Source organism: Schistocerca gregaria, chromosome 4 (assembly GCF_023897955.1).
Source record: "Schistocerca gregaria isolate iqSchGreg1 chromosome 4, iqSchGreg1.2, whole genome shotgun sequence".
Taxonomy (NCBI): domain Eukaryota; kingdom Metazoa; phylum Arthropoda; class Insecta; order Orthoptera; family Acrididae; genus Schistocerca; species Schistocerca gregaria.
Window position 1 is genome coordinate 563,699,470 of NC_064923.1, and position 22,661 is coordinate 563,722,130.

General features: G+C 43.9%; 1 protein-coding gene across 10 annotated transcripts in view; it reads right to left on the bottom strand.

Moving 5' to 3' along the window:
- Positions 1-22,661, bottom strand: part of LOC126267989 (uncharacterized) — a 905,571-nt gene that overhangs the window by 583,795 nt on the left and 299,115 nt on the right. For 6 of the 10 annotated variants that reach the window (XR_007549060.1, XM_049973341.1, XM_049973338.1 and 3 more), the window contains exons 11-13: positions 20,373-20,613; positions 15,829-16,091; positions 5,478-5,553 (exon numbers count right to left, since the gene is read on the bottom strand). Coding sequence is in view for 8 of the 10 variants with exons in the window: in XM_049973341.1 (XP_049829298.1) it covers positions 5,478-5,553; positions 15,829-16,091; positions 20,373-20,613 (580 nt within the window). In the remaining 2 variants the exon portion in view is untranslated. The remainder of the gene's footprint in view (positions 1-5,477; positions 5,554-15,828; positions 16,092-20,372; positions 20,614-22,661) is intronic. The other 4 variants (XR_007549061.1, XM_049973342.1, XM_049973344.1 and 1 more) reach the window with 1 other exon arrangement.

Sequence of the window (22,661 nt, forward strand, 5' to 3'; positions counted from 1 at the left end):
CTTGCTCACCAGCTGGTAGAGTTTTGTCATGACTGGCTCTCCCAAGGCCGTCAGTAGTTCTAATGGAATGTTGTCTACTCCGGGGGCCTTGTTCCGACTCAGGTCTTTCAGTGCTCTGTCAAACTCTTCACGCAATATCGTATCACCCATTTCGTCTTCATCTACATCCTCTTCCATTTCCATAATATTGTCCTCAAGTACATCACCCTTGTATAAACCTTCTATATACTCCTTCCACCTTTCTGCCTTCCCTTCTTTGCTTAGAACTGGGTTGCCATCTGAGCTCTTGATATTCATACACGTGGTTCTCTTCTCTCCAAAGGTCTCTTTAATTTTCCTGTAGGCAGTATCTATCTTACCCCTAGTGAGATAAGCCTCTACATCCTTACATTTATCCTCTAGCCATCCCTGTTTAGCCATTTTGCACTTCCTCTCGATCTCATTTTTGAGACGTTTGTATTCCTTTTTGCCTGCTTCATTTACTGCATTTTTATATTTTCTCCTTTCATCAATTAAATTCAATATTTCTTCTGTTACCCAAGGATTTCTAGCAGCCCTCGTCTTTTTACCTACTTTATCCTCTGCTGCCTTCACTACTTCATCCCTCAGAGCTACCCATTCTTCTTCTACTGTATTTCTTTCCCCTATTCCTGTCAATTGTTCCCTTATGCTCTCCCTGAAACTCTGTACAACCTCTGGTTCTTTCAGTTTATCCAGGTCCCATCTCCTTAATTTCCCACATTTTTGCAGTTTCTTCAGTTTTAATCTACAGGTCGTAACCAATAGATTGTGGTCAGAGTCCACATCTGCCCCTGGAAATGTCTTACAACTTAAAACCTGGTTCCTAAATCTCTGTCTTACCATTATATAATCTATCTGATACCTTTTAGTATCTCCAGGGTTCTTCCACGTATACAACCTTCTTTCATGATTCTTAAACCAAGTGTTACCTATGACTAAGTTGTGCTCTGTACAAAATTCTACTAGGCGGCTTCCTCTTTCATTTCTTAGCCCCAATCCATATTCACCTACTATGTTTCCTTCTCTCCCTTTTCCTACACTCGAATTCCAGTCACCCATTACTATTAAATTTTCGTCTCCCTTCACTATCTGAATAATTTCTTTTATTTCATCGTACATTTCTTCAATTTCTTCGTCATCTGCAGAGCTAGTTGGCATATAAACTTGTACTACTGTAGTAGGTGTGGGCTTCGTATCTATCTTGGCCACAATAATGCGTTCACTATGCTGTTTGTAGTAGCTTACCCGCATTCCTATTTTCCTATTCATTATTAAACCTACTCCTGCATTACCCCTATTTGATTTTGTGTTTATAACCCTGTAATCACCTGACCAGAAGTCTTATTCCTCCTGCCACCGAACTTCACTAATTCCCACTATATCTAACTTTAACCTATCCATTTCCCTTTTTAAATTTTCTAACCTACCTGCTCGATTAAGGGATCTGACATTCCACGCTCCGATCCGTAGAACGCCAGTTTTCTTTCTCCTGATAACGACATCCTCCTGAGTAGTCCCCGCCCGGAGATCCGAATGGGGGACTATTTTACCTCCGGAATATTTTACCCAAGAGGATGCCATCATCATTTAATCATACAGTAAAGCTGCATGTCCTCGGGAAAAATTACGGCTGTAGTTTCCCCTTGCTTTCAGCCGTTCGCAGTACCAGCACAGCAACGCCGTTTTGGTTAATGTTGCAAGGCCAGATCAGTCAATCATCCAGACTGTTGCCCCTGCAAGTACTGAAAAGGCTGCTGCCCCTCTTCAGGAACCACACGTTTGTCTGGCCTCTCAACAGATACCCCTCCGTTGTGGTTGCACCTACGGTACGGCCATCTGTATCGCTGAGGCACGCAAGCCTCCCCACCAACGGCAAGGTCCATGGTTCATGGGGGGTGATGATCTTTTAAAAACACTTTAGTTTCGTGACCAGAACACAATTGAATCTTTTTGTTTTTACCGCTCAGAAATTACGTTTTACACTCCAGGGGATGATTGCCACAGGCTGGGATCCATTGCACAAGAAAAAGGAGCACCATGCTGCGTTAAGGAAGATATCAGGAAAAAACTTCCATGCTACCGATGGGAGGAGTGGATAGTAGATATTGGAATATATACAACAAGTAATTGAGAACGTTGATTGGAGGTGTTAATCTGAGATAAAAAAAAATTGGCACAGGAGAGGAAGCCGTGGCGGGTCATGAAACAAGACTGTGCAACATTTTTGCACAAAAGCCAATACTGACATTGTGGGATGGCACCTCGGGCTGTGTATGTTACGATCTTGTTATTATTTGGTGACCTACATGTCTTAGTATTTTATGAGCCCCCGGTAGACTAGCTATAGTAAATGGGCGATGAGTAGCCCGCCAAGCCCCAAGTATCGACCGTCGGCACCGTTCGGAACACATCGTGTCGGCTGTTCTCTGGTTCAGGTTGCTACCGCCCTCAGTGACCCCAAAGTTGTGATACTGTAAACCCGGATTCACGAACGCAACAAATGTGTCGCCAGCCTAGTGGCATACTGCAGTTGCATGTGTGAAATCCCAGTTTTTAGTGACGCAACTTAATAGACGCCACTTTTGTCATTGTACGGAAAGTTTTGCCTGGTTGTACTTTGTTGGACCGCTTTCTTTCCACCACTGGTCCCTGGTGGTAGTATTTCGAAACACGAGCATTTTGTCGCAGTTATCGTGGACAACTGCTGCTGTACTCCATTCGATCTCAGCATGTTTTCATTTTTGTCTGAAAAAAGTGTCAACAATGGTCGACAGATACACTTTCACAGCTTCTGGAACTACAAGAACTGCAACCTATGTCTGATTTTCTGCAGCATTGTGTGTGTGTGTTTGTGTGCGTGTGTGCGTGCAAACCAATGGCGTATTCAAAATCTTAAAAGATTTTTGATCGAATAAATATATAAACTTAATACGCATAACCAAAGAAGCGAATACAATAAGATGCAAGAGTAGCATCTCTCCAGATGACATTTACATACCAGCTGTTGGTTAGTTTGCAACTGCAGGCAGCATTTTCGACTCCGAGTATTATTTCTTTTAAAAATGTGTCTGTGGACCCTGATTTACCCCTGTGCGAATCTGTTTTCGGATTCAACATTTGGGGTTTCCTCTTCCTTATATTTAACTCCTGTCACAGTTGTAGTGCCTCAGCCTGCATTGTATCGTTAATACGGGCCAATACGATTTCGGGTGCCACCATAGTGAAAACTGTGCAACTACGTAGAACTTGTGGTGTCCGGTGTGAACAATAACTCACTATGCAACTGCAGGAAGGCACAAGCTGTGGTGCCACATTAGTTGTGTGTGTGAAACTGGCTTAATTGTCTGACGAAGTGTTTCTTTGACTGCGTGAGCGGATAAATCATCGATTAATAGCAGTAATTCTTTATTAAATGTTTTGAATGCCATTTTTCTTCTACTCATTGTGGTTTACCATAATAGTCTTAATGTAATATCATTGTCCTTGCTACAATTATGTACCACATTTGAAGACGACCATCTCTGTAATGTGCATTCGCGAATCCATATTACCTCTGTGTCAAAATTTATACCACAGCAGCTGATCGCCATGAGTCGCCCACGCCGGTGAGTTGGCAATACTGGTAGACCAACAATAAAACGTTCCTCCTCCCACACCCTCCGCCGTGGCCGCACTGCTTACCCTCTGTTCCTGAGGTAAGCCACCAACTTTATTTAGCTCACGGCCGACTTCAGAAACGTCATTTACAATTAAGTACGTCCTGAAATATCATTGTCTTTGTAAGTATTTTTTTTTTTGTAATGAGCAGGAAAACTATACCCTCAGGAAGCCTTTAACGTTAGTTGATGTTCTTGGATTCAGCTGGTAGTTGATAGATGCATATTATTACTAAACAGGTAGACCGCAGGCTGCACGAATATTTGAATCAGGTCACACTTTAACGACAACTGCCCTTCCCCAGCCCCTCTCCCCCCACTATAGCCTTATAGAAAAGTGCACGTGGACTGTATGCATGATATCAGTATTTGTAAAGAAAGTTGAAAACGTGAAAATGTTGTGTTAATTCTCAAATTATGTACCAAAAAGTCCTGTCAACGATAAAAGCTGTAACATATAGCCTAAGCTACAAGGTGTAACTTCGTTTCCGCCGTTTTTTCCCGAACATTTGAGGCTTTAATGAAACAAAATTGGTTACACATGTATCATTAAAAGTATTTTACATCGCTGGTCACTACTTTCTCCCATCTTTCCGACAGTGTACGAACCCCACGTCGAAAAAATTGTTCATCTTTCCAAGCGATCCACGAATAGATCCAATTTGTGACTTCTTCGTGAGATCGGAAATGTCGGTCAGCCAGGCCATACATACGCCATTGATCTGACAGGTGATTAGTCAGAGGGTGCAATGCCTGGAGAATACGGCTAGTGGAGTAGGACTTCGCATTTTAACGTTTCCAAAAACGTTTTGACCTCTTTTGCAACGTGCGGTCGAGCATTGTCGTGTTACAAAATCACTTTATCGTGCCTATCGCTGTATTGCGGCCGTTTGTCTTTTAATGCTCTTCTCAAACGCATTAATTGCGTTCGATAACGAGCACCTGTGATTGTTTCACTTGGTTTTAACACCTCATAGTACACGACTCCGAGTTGTTCCCACCAAATGCAGAGCATGATCTTGTAGTCGTGAATATTCGGTTTGGCCGTCGACGTGAAAGCATGGCCGGGATATCCCCATAATATTTTGCTTTTAGGGTTATCGTAATGAACTCATTTTTCGTCCCCGGTCACAATGCGGTGCAGAAATCCCTTCAGTTTTCGCCTCTGAAGCAATTGTTCACAGACACACAAACTCCGTTCAACGTATCTTGGTTTCAGCTCACACGAGACCCAAGTTCCTTCTTTTTGAATCATGCCCATAACCTTGAGGCGTTTTGAAATGGCTTGCTGTGCCACCCCCACTAATCGTACCAATTCTTCTTCAGTTTGACGCAATTGTTCTCTCAGCAATGTCTCCAATTCTGCATCTTCGAAAGCGTTCTCTCTTCCACCACTATGCCGGTCTACGACGTTAAAAACACAGTTCTTGAAGCGTTGAAACCACTCATGACACTATGACCCTTTCACTAATAGCGTCCTTACCATATGTACTTGAGAACATTCGATGAGACTCAGTCTCTGTTTTCTTCATATTGAAACATGACAGTAACACCTCTCGCAAATGACGAGAATTAGGCTCGTAAACTGACATTTTCAATCAAGAACAAGTTTATGATGCAGACACAAATCGACTAATGTTTGAATGAGGTTATGTGGACCGCGGTCCAAGCTAACTGCCTGACGTCTGCAATCTGTTTATTTCGACTGCTACTTACCGTTGTGGTCGCCTATCGGCAAACGGTGGAAGCAAAGTTGTACACCTTGTACTTAACTAGGGTACACTACTGCGGCATACTGACCTGCGACGCACGATGGTGGGCCTCTGGGCGGAGCTGTCGTGCAGTCGCACCGACGCTGCGTCCACCTCCTCCACGTCTGCCAACACAACACAGACAACACACGCTTTACTGTCCACGCTCCAGAGTCCAAAACGAAAACACAGCACAGTATCTCTTCCACAGAACTAGTCGATTCTACAGTGTAACTACGTGATGATGCTACAGACTTCCAGAGACGGCGGAGAAGAGTAAATACGAAGGTAATCCCAAAAGTAAGGGCTCCTATTTTTTTAAAGTACAGAGCTCTGTTTGTGTGGGAGTTGGTCACACTGTTAATGAAGAGTGCTTCACGCGCTGTGTGTAAACATGAGCAAGCCGCGCTGAGGCGCTCAGTCTTGGCTTGGCAGCCGTTGAGAATGGAGCTCTCGTTGGATGTTACTGTCACGTGCGAATTGCGCGCAATTATTCGGTTTTTGAACGCAAAAGGGCACTGCGCCGATTGAAATCCATCGCCAATTGACGGAAGTGTATGGTAAGCCGTGCATGGATGTCAAAAATTTTCATAAGTGGTGTAGACAGTTTGCAGCTGATCGGACCGAAATTCACGACGAAGAAAAGAGCGAGAGACTGCCAATTTCTGAGGAAACAGTGTTGAAGGTTGAGCTAAGCATGCGTGAAGATCGGCGGATCATCCTGGATTATCTTTGCACGTTGGTTCCTGAGGTTTCCCGAAGCACCGCTCACAGAATTTTAACGGAAACTACCGGAAGGTGTGTGCAAGGTGTGTGCCACGAATGCTGACTGAGGACCACATGCGGCAACGAGTTGATGCTTCCCGCGCATTTCTTCACCGCCTTGCATCCGAACAGGACAACTTTCTGGGTGACGAAACCTGGGCATACCAATTTACGCCTGAGACCAAGAAACACTCACGTCAGTTCATAATTTTCTGAACAGCATGGCGGCGAGGTGGTATGACATGGGCATGCAAAAGCTGCCACAGCGTCTACAAAACTGCATCGACAGAAATAGCGATTATGTCGAAAAATAGCTAAATGTTCAAGCTGTAAAGTGATGTAAACCATTGTAAAAATAAACAGGTCTATGTACTTATAAAAAAATAGGAGACGTTACTTTTGGGATTACCCTAGTATATCAATTTGAGTCAAGGGACCCTGGTCCGGGAAAGACTGAAACGAAAACTATAAGTGAAAATCATTTTGATGCCTCTGACAGTGGACCTCTTCTACTGCAAGCTCTTTGCTTTTCATATTTTTGTACGAAAAAAACCAACAGAATATGTCCAGTAAACATGGCCTCTAAAGCGCATACCTTAAGAACTACGAGCACTTGTTCATGTTTGTTACTGCGAAACACACATCTTCTACAAAACAAGTGCTCGTACCTCTTAAGGCGCGCATTTTAGAGCTCGTGTTTACTACGTTTGATCTACATTCCCTTTTCTCAAAATATGGAAAGGAAAGAGCTTGAAGTAGAAGAGATCCATTGCCATAGATATAAGAACGATTTTCATTTATAACTTTCGACTCTGTCTTTTCCAGATCAGGGTCCCTTACCTCAAACCGAAACATGTACTCTTCCATCATCCTTGGAAGTCGATAATATCGTCACAGAATCACCCTATGTAAAATCAGAACAAAGACTAAATAGAGGACGGTAACCAGTTCATAGTTCGACTAGTGTCAGCTCTTGGTAGACATGATTGATTCGTGGAATACCAACACGACATTTGTGGAAAGGAAATGCTCTGTAAATTCTGAATGTTGCGCCTTACACAGTGAAATGTGAGATGTTAGAACGGAAGACGAAGAGACCAGATAAATTGATGAACGAACGGTCTAAATTTAAATACATTAGTACCGTATTGCGCTGTCAAAATAAATGATATGATTCGAACCCAGCACACTCAGCTGTTGGCAACGCGTCTATTGGAATGTGGCAGCAACTATTATACACTGATGTTTCTGAAAGTAATTTTAAAACATAATAAATACTGTTCAAAGCCCTTCTATGAACTCATACTAAAATGCAAAAACTAGGCACTTGTGCTTTGTGCACAGTGAGAAAGAGAAAATGAAAGTCTTGCTGGTGATATTTGAAGGTACTGCGGGCTGTATAAAATCCATAGGTAGAGGTGGCTGAATCACTTAGTTAAAGTCCTAGGCACCAGCTGTACCAGCTGTCACATTCTGCATTGTTTCTAATACCAGAAGGGAACTTCAGTCCATAACCACGCGGCTACTACGGTCGCAGGTTCGAATCCTGCCTCGGTTATGGATGTGTGTGATGTCCTTAGTTTAAGTAGGTCTAAGTCTAGGAGACTGATGACCACAGATGTTAAGTCCCATAGTGCTTAGAGCCATTGGAACCATTTGAAAAGGGAGGGAAAAGTTTCTCAGTTAATTCGAATGCGTTTACTACTCAAAAGCGCTCCGTGTAGAATCTCCTGGATGAGACCTCACTAATAAGTGTCAAATGCAGGCCTATGGACATCACCGCGGTTCCACCACATGAATCCTCGGTAGCAACTAAACCTTTCCCAGACTGACAGCAAAACTTGCTCTGGTGGTCATCATGCAAGCGCAGTTCTGATGGGACTCTAGCTATATATAATTCCCGTTCGGCATTGTAACTCCTATGTGCTCAGGCAAGATACAGAGTGTTACTTACCAACATTTTGTTACTATAGGACTTTTATCAGGGTGGATAATATAAGAGAGAGAGAGAGAGAGAGAGAGAGAGAGAGAGAGAGAGAGAGAGAGAGAGAGAGAACATGTACAAAGAACGGAGAGTTTCGTCACGGATTCTTTTAACAAGTATGAACGCGTCACAGTGATGCTCATCAAACCCCATTAGTAGAGGATACAGGAGAGTTTGTAGCGCATGACGAAAAGGTTACTTTAAACTTTGTAGAGCGTTTGTTGCTCTAAGAATATAATAAGATTCTGCTTCCTCCTGCATACGTCCCGTGAAAAGACACGACAGGGATTCAGAGAAATTAGAGCTCATCGGAGGTTTAACAACAGTCGTTAATCGAACACACCATTCGTGAAATGAACAATTAAGGAGCGAAATGACGGAGGTATAAGAAGTACACTCCGCCACACACTGTAATAGTGGGCTGAGTATAGATGTAGAGGTCAATGTAGGTTGGTTCCAAATGTGAAAGTTAATGAATAGCGTGTATATATATGGTATTGCAACTTACAAGTTTTCCGTCGTAGGTGGAACTGACTCCACCTAGTTCTAACGAACGTGAAACGAGATAGAAAGAAAGGGAAGGCTCAATTTAATGCGTATATTAATACGTGACATCGCCCCGCTTTAGCGTAGTTACAAAATCCAGTATCACCAGAAATAATGTGAAACCAGTGGCTTTCATGAACTCCTTTCATTTACCGTTTCCAAGCGAAGATTCTAAGCGCTCGAGTGACAATTATAGCGCTCTAAATCGTGCCAGACATTACGACAGTATTTGCCGTATATCAGGTACTACAGTAGCATTTCTCACGCTCAAATGTCGACAAATAAAACTCGTAAATTAAGGAACACATTTCAGAATACCATCTTTGACATGTAGGAGTATACATATATAAATTTATAACGTTGGATTTACATTCACACTGTTTGTTAAAGAGAAGAAAAGTTTCTAACGAGGACTAATTACAACCATGTTTGCGACATTTACGTACCTGAAAATAATATTTTGGGAAGCAACTGGACTGTGACAGGTACATCATTTACATCTACAATGACAAGATGTGTAAAAATGAAAAAGCGAAACACCGGTTAAACTATTAAAGAATACAATTGATACATAATCTGACGAAACATTTTGCTCCAAAAATTGCTTATATATGGAAAGTCATTACATTTCGATAATTTTTAGGTCATTAGAAAGCTCAGAGGAAGGAGTAAACACAACTAATTTTAGAGCATGTAGAAGCTGTTGAGATAATGTTCATATATTAAAAAGTAAATTGTCTTAAATCGGAATACTGAAACACAACTAATTTTCGTAAGTAGTAATACTAGCATCCCTTTTGGATTTTTTTAACACCGAAACAGCATGCCTGAAAAGTCTTGTTCAGAGATCAGACAACAGTAAATCGTAATTTCGGTTTTGCTAGCATCACCGAGAGCAAATTCCTTCAACAGGAAGGAATTATATTTTTATAGTTATTGATTGTTATGAAGAAGCAGAGGTATTGTCTGATAATTATCAATATATGTTTAATATTTACCATAACTTTGAAAGATTATTAATAACCTGCATAAGGAAATTAAAGTGTGAAAGTTATATTGACTTTGGACCAAGTGCGACAAGAAACAGGAGGGGAAGTCGATGTCGAGATGTGTTAGGTGACAGACACTTTTATAGATCCCCGTCATGCTGTATTGTTGCGCATTGTTGTACTTATGTTGCAACCTTAATGTTTCTAAAGAAAATATGAGGAACAAGAAACTTAAATAAATAATGACGATCATCAAAACTAGCAGCTAGTTCTTTTATTTATAGCAGTTCAGTCCATCATGCAAGTTACTGCAAGGCCGAGGCTGTGAGCCGGAGATGCCGATTGCGCAGTTTCTACATCTACGTGACGATTGAGAACAAAGCTAAGTATTCTGTACTTACAGAAACAGGGAGCCCAGGGCAGAATTCACGTCAGCGGTATCGGCACATCCTAATTACAGTCGTGAATTCGAGTAACTGTCACACAGTCCAACAACGAACCGCTTACGCCAGAGCGAAACAAAATGCGACGGAGTGCAGGGGCTGCAGCGGCGTCGCTGTGATTTGCCGAGTGGCTGTGCAGATGTCGACATGGCCGATTGCCGGGATTAAAGCTAATTACGCCCGCGCGTCCGTTACTACACTTGCAGTGCTGGCAGCGGGCAGCGGGCAGCGGGCCCTGCCTTAACCAGACACGTCCCGCAATTTCCTCGCGCCGTAAACTAGACTGCTGCGTAGCGCCTCTCTGTAAACAGCCTACTGAGACAGACGGAGAAGTCGGCAGGGCGAGGCAAAGGAAGCAGAAGGCGAAGGCCAAGGGCGATCTCTCACAGCGAACAATGGGGCCGTACGAATTTCCTCTCGCCGACCTGATTCGTACTGACAGGGCTTGTAAGGCAAAGCTAGGACTTTAACATAACGTAAACAGGAAGACGCAACTCTCAACCGTTTTTGAGAAAATCGAGTTTGAAAATTATAGGCTTGCTTACGCTTTATGCATTTTAGGGCTGCTAGTGTAATGTGAATTCTGCAAAACTGTCATATAAGAAATAACTCAATAGACCGTTTCTTGCAGATTTCCGTACAAAAGACAGAAATACGAATGTCTTGTAACTTATTTTGAAAATGAGTTTCTTTTCTACTCTTATGTGAAACTGTTAAAAGCTAAATAAATATCTTAAAAAAAACAGCGTCCGCTGCTGAGCGAGTAACTACTTAGTTTGATAAACGTGAGGTCTCGGGATCGAATCTCGCTGCTGGTAGTTTTTTCTATTCTCACGTAATTCTAACAACAAGTTTATTATGACCATGCAAAGTATCAATATTTATTCATTAATTTGCTCTTTTCGTGATCTTTAACACGAAAAAGAGAGCAAAAGCTTCTTTTCTTATTGAGATTGCACATGGAATCAGGATACACAAGAAATGTCAATCATATCAGTGCAGTAATTTTATTTGTATTTTTGTATCTTCATTTGTGAGAAATATAATGTTTAAAGTATACAGTACTGCACGAATCTTGATGATATTGATCATAACAAGACGGAAACCAGAAGCTATCGCGACATACAGCAGATGTAATGAACGCCGGATTCTTGCATGTCCATGTTTTTTTCTGTGTGTCTATTGCAAGACAAACTTGGTTTATATTCATGAACGGTTCTCAGTCGTCACACATTTTCGTGGCGAACTACACATATCGAAGCATAGCAACGACCATTAGAGTGGATAACTCACAAATATAATTAATAACGGCTGTGAGATTAGATCTAGAGACCTCAGGCTTATGAAACTAAGCGCATACTCGAATGGCTGCGTACTCCCTGCATATTAGCCACCACACAAAGTATATAAGCGCACCTAAAATCTTCAAATTCGATTTTCTCGATAAGGATGAGAGTTGTGCCTCCCTATTTAAAACATTTTGAAGTCTTAGCCGTGCCCTACGCAGCCTGTCAATACGAATCAAATCGTTGAGAGGCAGTTCGTATGGTCCCCTTGCAAGCTAAAAACTGTTTCCTTCCAGGGGATCCATGCTTACAACGAGCCTACCACAAAATGATGTTTCGAACTGCGACACATTATTACCTGTTGAAGAAAGGAAAGTTTGCAGTGATTTGTGGCGTCCCAGTTTAGAGTGCTTATTTTTCGTAAATGTTTTAACTGCTGATCAATTACTTGCTAGCAGTAGGTAATATGCATGTGAAGAAGTCTAGGGTTCCATGCAGTATACCTTGCTAATTACTAACATCATTGGAGAAAACTTGGTTTCGACAAAAAATATTGAAAATGAACTCTGTTTTCGGGTTGTCTGTTATGCAAGCATATTTCTCTTGCGAACGTAAACGACTGGTTATTTATGCTTAGCAATTGCTACGAACCTATTGGAAAGCCAGGTACAGTACTGTGAAACTTGTTCTCACTGAGGAATAAAAAATATAACTAAAGGAATTTGTGATGTCGGAGTACATGATTGCAGTAAATATTTATGTCTTACTTCTCAACAGAAGGAACGTGTTTGAGAAACTTGATGCTAGATTTCACATTGTGCTATGTTTTCCATTCTGTCTGCTGAGAATAACTTGTAATTATTAGTCTCTTATGTATAATCAAACCTGCACTTTGGTGAATATGTCTCACTTCACAGATTAACTTAATTAATTTAACTGGGATGTAGTAATATTTATTCAACGGATTACCACCAGGTATTAAAGTATGAGTGGTCCATTATAGATTCTAACAATGTACAGTTCAAAATGGTTCAAATGTCTCCAAGCACTACGGGTCTTAAAATCTGAGGTCATCAGTCCCCTAGACTTAGAACTATTTAAAGCTAAGTAACCTAAAGACATCACAAACATCCTTGCCCGAGGCAGGATTCGAACCTGCGACCGTAGCAGCAGTGCGGTTCCGGGCTGAAGCGCCTAAAACCGGTCGGCCACAGTGACCGGCCAACGTACAGTATTCGTCCTTTCACAGAGTTACGAGATATTAATATCATATGTTCCTAGCTCACAGTCAAAGCGACGCGATAGCAAATGCACAGATTATTGTCAATGGTTCTTGAATCGAAGAAGTTGCGTATGCATTTTGATATATTATCTCGAAGAGTTTTAAGCAGTAATTTTAATCATCAGAAGCTTTTTCCGTTATGGTTCATACCATAGTTTTCGAAAATCGACTAAAAGAAGTCATGGCGCTCTGAGGCTGTGTATTTCGTGAATAAGATACTTTATTCCCTAAATTTTAACCTACACGCTTCTTGATGGGTGTATATAAGGGGCAGTCAGATGGAAACCGAACACCCGCCACAAAGAGACTATGGAGCCATTCCATTCGAAAGTCATCACCACATGCATTATTTATCTCACTGGGGGGGGGGGGGGAGGTGGAGCGGGGGGGGGGGGGGGGCAGATGATCAACTCCCGTTTCACAGAACGCACACAGCAGCTGACGTATCCACAACCGCACCCACTCTCGCACTTCCTCGTCCAACGGAAACCGACGTCCACGAATATCTTTCTTGGGGTCGTCAAAGATCTCAAAATCACATGGTGAAAGATCCTGGCTGTATGGAGAATGTTGCAGTGTTTCCCAACCAAATCGCCGAGTCTTAGCCTTCGTCCGATAGGCAGTGTGCAACAGGATGATGCTGTGCGAGGGTCTTCCTGGGCGTTTTGACTTTGAGGCGCTTCGCAGTTTCTGCAAAGTGTCTTCATAGTGCCCCGCATTGGCTGTAATTCTACGCTCGAGGAATTCGACGAGCAGCGGAATCATCCTGTTGAACGATAAGGCCCTCCCGTACACTGTCAACTGTCCGAAATGATATGTCCCATGCATCTAGGTCCAACTACCATTCCGCGTTCGAAGTCTGTTAACACCCGTCGTGCAGCCATAATTACGTCGGAAACGTTTTCATGTGAATAATCTGAGAAAAAATGTCAGCACCGCGAATGCACTGCCCTTTTATACCTGGTGTACGTGATACCGCTGCTACCTGTATTGTAAGATGGCAAGAACTATGCCCCTTACATGAAGTCATTAAAGTTCACCGAACTCACGTTGAGCGAACAGTAGGGCTGAACAAAAATGCCTGACAAGGCACAATGCATCTTGTAGAGCGTATAGTATGGACGTATTGGAATAATTAATGGTTCATATGTCTCTGAGCACTATGGGACTTAACTTCTGAGGGCATCAGTCCCCTAGAACCTAGAACTGCTTAAACCTCACACACATCCATGCCCGAGGCAGGATTTGTACCTGTGACCGTAGCAGTCGCGTGGTTCCAGACTGTAGCGCCTAGAACTGCTCAGCCACTCTGGCCAGCTGAATAATTAATGTTGGGTGATGGTTTTAAAGTAATTCACGCGACAAGAAAACTTTTTGGAAACGTGTCGGTTTACTGGAGGCTAGTTTATCCCAGGGAAGTATTCAGAGTTGACCACGACCGGGTGGCAGCGCCCAGTTGTGGAGTGGCAAAGGGAAGCGACAATAGGCAGCTTAGGGTGGCTCATACTCTGAGAAAGCGGTAATGGTACGCGTCCTCCAGCTGCCTTAAGATGAGTGACAGTGAGGAGGTGGTTGACCCCTACTCCCTGCTGGTGTACCAGGAAGCAGATGGAGAACTTGTACACCTGTTGATAAATGTCTGTCATCCCGATTTCAGTGAAACATGCGAGAAAGCCGTGCAAAGTTATGGTGGAGCGGCCAACAGAGGCCGAAATGTGTGTGTTCCTGACTATTTCACGGTCCACAGAATCTGATGTAAATCAGGTGAAGAGCGACAGAATGAAATATGACGGCCTCTGACGGGAACGTAGGATCAAGGAATTTGAAGTACTCTCCTGGGAGTCAGAATTTCGGAAAAAAATGGTGTTTTATGCAGATGCTAACCTTGATGGGTGGCCTGGGAGGAGCTAAATAGCAGAAGTTGAGAGGAAGGGAAATTTTGTGGGAATTTGTACACATCCCAGAGCAGGCATTGGTCAGCACTGGGCAGCGACACATAATTAACGCTACTTGCGCTGCAATTTTCGTAAGTAATTTTGCTGGAGGGGAAACCGAGGCGAAGAGCAGACTGGCAGAAGTCTCTGTAGAGGTTTTACGTTCCCAGCTTGCCTAGAGTGCGGACGTGGCACCCTTTACTTAGCTTGCCTGAAAGAGAGTGAGCATCTCTGCGGTTTAGGACTTAGCAAACGGAACGATTGAGCTTGGAGACAGAAAGTTTTCGTTCAGCTATGTACTGAGCAAGATAGCTAGGAGTGAGTAGACGAGCGCAGCCTTGCAGCACCACGAGGTCGGCCGACGTCCACACAACGTCGCCGCTCCACCACGCTGTATTCGGTGATATTGCGCCCGCCCTGCTTGACTTAGGATACTGATTAAATTGTTGGATGACGTCGGCAAAGTTCCCACGAGGGTTTCATGGGCCGTGTGTTGTAGAATTCTTCTCGCACTTCGCGTTACGCCTGGGTCAGTCGATAGGAATTAATTTTGATTTATCGTGCTTTACTCCATGTAAACGCAATTTATTCCCACTGCCTGTTAGGAGAGTCATGTAATGTGACAGTTGAAGGTTGTGAGTTAAAATAAATTTGTGCTAATCGAGTGCATCTGTTTTCAATCAAGTAGTTGAAATCCCAAGTTACTTTCTTAATTAATTTTATGTTCAACATTTGCATCTGGTGTTCAATAGCCGAATATAACATCAATGTGCACACCTTTTTAATTAAAAGGGATCAATTCTGAATGAATTAATGTCAACACTGCCACCACAGTTTAATCAGGAGTCACAGGGGCTTATTACTTTCTTTGCGTTACCCGATATTGCGGCAGTTTTGCACTCTCTGTTGCTCTGTTAGTCAATTAGCTGGAGTGAACACACGCCAAAACCAGATAAGTGACGGGTGGGGTGTTACAGTACATGTGCATATCGCTGTCCCATGACTTTCGTTATCTCAATGTATCAAGGCTGAAATACCTTGGCGGGATGTCTGCTGTGGTGCCATTTGTTTGTCTGCTGCACTTATTTACTTAAATCTGTTGTGGAAGGATGTAACAGACTCAAGACTAGAGGCGACACCGCACAGTGCCAGGGCCGTGGCCGGTGGTTACCTTGAGCGTCCTCGTCGTCGTCTTCGGCGGCGAGACCCATCTGGCGGCGGCGCAGCCTGGCGACGCCCATGGCGGGCTCGACGAGCGACGCGACGCTGCCCAGGATGTCGTCGATGTTGGTGTGCGAGCCGATGAAGCCGCGGCTGCGCCTGCGCGCCGTCCCGCCGGTCTGTTGGGCAGCCTCGACCTCGGGCCCAACGCCGGGCTCAGGTTCGGTGTCCGGCACATTGTCGTATGGCGAGCGCCGGCCGCTGTCCGCCTTGCTGCAAGCGAGATAAACGTACACTATGTCAGCGTCAGCAATGCTTCACTTGTAACATCCATACAAATTAACATTCGTTCCTGAAGCGAAGAGGAAGACCGGTGTTGAAGATCGCACCTTGTACGAATTTTGACACTGCTGTGCGCTGGAGTTTCTTGATATCTGACTACTTTTTGTTTATTTAATTCGTTAGCTTTATTAGGTTGGTGCGTATGTTCGTACCGCTTTGTTTCGCATGTTGGTATTCTGATTGCTATGGTTTTATTTATCGATTGTCAAAAATGAGTCTGAGCACTATGGGACTTAACTTCTGAGGTCATTAGTCCCCTAGAACTTAGAACTACTTAAACCTAACCAACCTAAAGACATCACGCACACCCATGCCCGAGGCAGGATTCGAACCTGCGCGGTTCCAAACTAAAATGCCTAGAACCACTCGGCCCCACCGGCCGGCTATCGATTGTCATTTTTTAAGTGTAGTTCGCTGTTGTTATATCAGTTTACGTATTGTCACTTTGAAATAGTAAGTGGAGCTGTGGATAGTAGAAACTGGAGTGCCAAGTGGAGAAATCGGAATATTTCCGACATGCTCTCCTGTTAGAGTACATTAGAGGGGTGACAGCAACGGAAGCAGTCGGAAATATTTTCACCGTGTATGGCAATAGTGCCTATGGACAGAGCACGGCGGGAAAATGGTTTTCTCGTTTTTATCATGTTATCGTGTTACCATCAGCTGTTAAGTTTTTGCTAACACTTGCCTTTGTGAAACAATCTCTTTTATCGCAGTTATTAGATATTAATTATCTGTTACTTGTAGCCAGTCTGGATACTTGCATCCAATCTGGAATTGACTGTGAGATACATACCCAGTTATCATACCATTAGCCGTTAAGTAATCGTAATGAGACAATATTCTTCCTCTCGTTCATAGGCAGAAATGTACAAGTAAGTGGCAAATGTAACCTTGATTTTTAGTTATGGCTGTGGCGTTACACGCCCAATCACACTGATAATGTTATTCGTAAGCAGAAACGCATGTTTAAATGCCTAAATGCAAATTTGACATATGTCAGTCAAAAATTTTTTTTGTATAATTGAGGACTGTGGCATTGCACGCCCAGTCTTACTGATACTCATGGTTAACTTCTGTTTTATCATTGCCGGCCGCGGTGGTCTCGCGGTTCTAGGCGCGCAGTCGGGAACCGTGCGACTGCTACGGTCGCAGGTTCGAATCCTGCATCGGGCGTGGATGTGTGTGATGTCCTTAGGTTAGTTAGTTTTAAGTAGTTCTAAGTTCTAGGGGACAGATGACCTCAGATGTTAAGTCCCATAGTGCTCAGAGCCATTTGAACCATTTTTGTTTTATCATTAATCAGTATTAGACAAAGTCGGATTAACACACCTGTACACTAACTTATTTTTAAGTACAAAATAGTTGGGCACTGCTGCCTTTCTTTCTCTCAGCCATTATGTTTTATTAAGAATATGTAGTTTTACACATATTCGTGCATGTACATTGTATTTGTGGCGTTATACGGCAAATTTATAAAAAGGTCCTCGGAAACCTAACACTTAGCTTTATACTTTTGTTAGTACTGCGATTAACGTGTTACATCATGTTATGTTACTACCTGATGTTCTGCCAGGTCTACCAAGCTTCTAACTACTCTACGCAATTTATGTTAATGTTATCTTCACTACTGCTACTAATGCTATGTTAATTCCAAATCATCTACTTTGAAGTTTTTAGACGCTGATGACTTTATTGATGCTTAGTCATACTGATGTACTCTTCACGATATTACAGGTCGTTCCTGTAAATAGCCACACACACGTTTATTAATGAACCACATAAAATTTGAGCAATGTATTGAGAAATAATTTTGCCGAGTAATAGCTATTCCTTCTCACGGGCTCCGAATCTGTTATAGGGGTATCGGTATACTCAGCTTTAATGGTCATATTAATCCAATTCCTAATGTAAAGAAAGCTACTGTTATGTATATTTCCACGCGTGCATGCGCATGACTATCAGCAATGCTCGGTACACAGTTGCTCCCCGCGTTTACTTCCGGTGCAGCTATCGCGGCCTACCGACCTCGTCCGCGCAGTGCGGCCTGCTGTTTCTCTTCAGCCCAAGTAATGTAGATTATGACTGGTTACTACGGTGCTACAGTTTTGTACTTGACATGGCCAAACTTTGGCATGCAGCAGTTTAGTGTCAATAGCTTCTGAAGAAGGCCAAATTAATTTGGCTGAAACCTGCGTAAAGTTTGGTTTGTGCTTGCAACTGAGGCTGACGTGTTACATGTTAAACACGTATTTACATTTGGATCCTGGACTGAGTTTTAAAAATGGTTCAAATGGCTCTGAGCACTACGGGACTTAACATCTGTGGTCATCAGTCCCCTAGAACTTAGAACTACTTAAACCTAACTAACCTAAGGACATCACACACATCCACGCCCGAGGCAGGATTCGAACCTGCGACCGTAGCAGTCGCACGGTTCCGGACTGAAGCGCCTAGAACCGCGAGATCACCACGGCCGGCGGAATGAGTTTTAGGAACAGGCGAGGAACAGTAATGAACGTTGTCTCTTACGTTGACTGTTGTAATCGACGTGTTACACTTCTGTCTATGTGGAACAATGATATAGATACAGAATACTAGGTATTGTGGATGTGGACAACAATGCGATTTAAGATGGCATTTGAACTGAAATATTTCTAACACGTCCTGTTATGGAATTTAAGGAAGTAAGGAAAGTAATAATGTATTTGAGGCGGAAAGCGAATGGTTCATTACGATAATGAACTGTCATGCTATGCCCCATAAGAACAGGAAGATGAGGTAGTCCAATATAGCGTTCGAATTTCCACAGCATCGAGTTGTTCCATTGTTATTGTTCAGAGACCATTACCATACAACGAACAGGGGAAGAATTATGCATCTTTGCATTCAGTGAAATGGCATGTATTTCATACAGAATCTGGATCACTCCTGCTGTATCATCCAGACCGTTTTTATTCTAGCTTCGTTATCGGTACTGATGTTGACATCATTATGCTGCCGTAATGGAACATTTCAGAAGTAGGAACTCTTGCATGAACTCAGTTTTTGTTGTGTTCAGTGAACTGCGCGATGAAAGATATGTTTACAACATGTATCGCACGATGATGTTCATGGCCAAGATGGGTGTATAACAGTCAGAATGAGATAAACAAAAGTTATCCAGGTTAGGAAGAGAAACATGATAACATCCAACCATTCAAATGGCCCATCATTGAAAAGAAAGATCTTGATAAGTGCGAGTAGGACCGCGCACCGAGGGTTTCGTGCGAACTTAATAATGTACGAGTATACAGATAGTTCATCCAACTCAGGAATTGAGTTTTGCCTGTTATCGATATCGACACTGGCAAGACATCAAAATATGAGACATAAATGGCCGCATCTTTTGACTGCACTGCCGTGGAAGCTTAAAGTTTTTACATCTCCAAGGTAGCATAGACCTTACTATTTCTTACGTTTACTCGTTCCTGCGAGAAAGGGTTCTTAATAGTCGGACGGGCGGACAGCCTCACAGTCATCCTATAAGGATCCATTGGAACCACAAAAATCAGATGAAAATACTGAACAATTCCTCCCTCAGATATTACAACATGGATACCTAGGAAAAATGTGGCACGATTTGTGAAGGAGGTGGGCAGTGCGATCTGTGATGTATGTCATGGATGCTGTGTTTCTAAGGAAACATTGACCTGCTCTCATAAGTGTATTGGATGCTACCTGCTAGGGCTGCAGTGGGCTGAAGACTGCTGTGCTGATATGAACATGTGATACATATCATCGTGCTGAGCGTGTCCAGTTGCCTATGATACTGTTGGACACCTTGGAATCCTCGCCGAATCACCAGAGCATCTGGAACGAGTGCTGTAGCCGGATGCGAAAGTAGACTGAATATCTCAGAAAGTGTAGTATAGTGTTTGTACTCATCAGCGGTCTTCTCGTCACTGGAGCATCTCGAGCTTGAGGACGCCCTTGGGCACCTCAACATCTTTGCAGAACTGTCTACTAATCCGACACGACTGCTCAGTTGGATGCAAAAGCGGGTTAGGTCTCTCAGAATTTGTGGCACAGTCGTGTTACAGACTTCTTCTCTTCGCTGGTCCTGACCTCCAGCATCTTTACAGAACTGTCTACGCATCTGACACGACTGCTCTGCTAGATGCAAAAGTGGAATGGGTTTTTCAGAATCTGTGGCACAGTGTTGATACTGACCTGTGGTCCTCCTCGTCGCTGGAGCTGGTCTCGAGCTTGACGACGCCCTCGGGCACCTCGGCGTCCTTGCAGAGCCACCAGGGCAGCTCCCCCGACTGCTGCGGCCGGATGCGGAAGCCGGGCCCCACGCGCTGGGAGCTGGGCGCCCTCTGGAGCGCGGCCAGCTTCCTGGAGCTCGGGGCGCGCGACAGCCCGCCGCCGGCCGCCACCTGCGCCGCGCTCGGCGCGCGGGACACACCTGCTGGCAGCGGCGCAACCTCACTTGAGTCCTCCCCCTAACATGCTGTGTGTGCCGCATCTACTCTACTGGCCATTAAAATTGCTACACCAAGAAGAAATGCAGATCATAAACGGGTATTCATTGGACAAATAGATTATACTAGAACTGACATGTGATTACATTTTCACGCAATTTGGGTGCATAGATCCTGAGAAATCAGTACCCAGAACAACCACCTCTCGCCGTAATAACGGCCTTGATACGCTTGGGCATTGAGTCAAAAGGAGCTTGGCTGGCGTGTACAGGTACAGCTGCCCATGCAGCTTCAACACGATACCACAGTTCATCAAGAGTAGTGACTGGCGTATTGTGACGAACCAGATGCTCGGCCACCATTGACCAGACGTTTTCAGTTGGTGAGAGATTGGAGAATGTGCTGGCCAGGGCAGCAGTCGAACATTTTCTGTATCCAGAAAGGCCCGTACAGGACCTGCAACATGCGCTCGTGCATTATCCCGCTGAAATGTACGGTTTCACAGGGATCGAATGAAGGGTACAGCCACGGGTCTGAACACACCTGAAATGTAACGTCCACTGTTCAAAGTGCCGCCAATGCGAACAAGAGGTGACCGAGACGTGTAACCAATGGCACCCCATACCATCACGATGGGTGATACGCCAGTACAGTGATGACTAATACACGCTTCCAATGTGCGTTCACCGCGATGTCGCCAAACACGGATGCAACCATCATGATGCTGTAAACAGAACCTGGATTCATCCGAAAAAGTGACGTTTTCCCATTCGTGCATCCAGGTTCCTCGTTGAGTACACCATCGCAGGCGCTCCTGTCTGTCATGCAGCGTCAAGCGTAACTGCAGCCATGGTCTCCGAACTGATAGTCCATGCTGTTGCAAACGTCGTCGAACTGTTCGTGCAGATGGTTGTTGTCTTGCAAACGTCCCATCTGTTGGCTCAGGGATCGAGACGTGGCTGCACGATCCCTTACAGCCATGCGTATAAGATACCTCTCATCTCGACTGATAGTGATACGACGCCGTTGGGATCCAGCACGGCGTTCCGTATTACCCTGTCTAACCCATCGATTCCACATTCTGCTAACAGTCATTGGATCTCGACCAACGCGAGCAGCATTGTCGCGATACGATAAACCACAATCGCGATAGGCTACAATCCGACCTTTATCAAAGTCGGAAACTTGATGGTACGCATTTCTCCTCCTTACACGAGGCATCACAACGACGTTTCACCAGGCAATGCCGGTCAACTGCTGTTTGTGTATGAGAAATCGGTTGGAAACTTTCCTCATGTCAGCGCGTTGTAGGTGTCGCCATCGGCGCCAACATTGTGTGAATGCTCTGAAAAGCTAATCATTTGCATATCACAGAATCTTCTTCCTGTCGGTTAAATTTCGCGTCTGTAGCACGTCATCTTCGTGGTGTAGCAATTTTAATGGCCAGTAGTGTGCCTGTCTCCATCTTTATCTGGAACAGCAGTTTAAAAAGGAAAAGAATTTCGCAATGAAGATCACACGATGCTGGTTGGTCGTCTTGTCACTCTCTGCAGGCAACTACTTTGGATACGGAATGCTGAAATGTGTAGTCCGAACTGCAGCAACCTTTTTTTACGACTCTTGGAACCGCTACTTCTCGTAAAGTAGCTCCTCAATTGGCTTCAAGTGAATGAGTGCATTAATTCTAGTTCTCCCTCACCCGAGGAGAAAGCTCTGGCAGTACCAGGAATTGGGCACATTCCTCGGGATTCACACATAGTGACCGCCCACTATGGAGGCAAGCTTATATTGCAGTTGGAGAAACCGTAAAGGACGAATTAAATGGTTAACTCATCTTCTGTAAACTGACGATAATCCAACCAACATCCCTACAGATGTTTCTAAAATGTACGTTATCCGATAAATCTCGGTTGCACCATACTCCAGGGAAAGGGACAATACAATACATCTCGGATACCTCATATCCTGTACAAAGCACTGTACGGCATAGACGTATGAAATACACTCCTTCCACCCTTCCTGTGTATAAGCGATG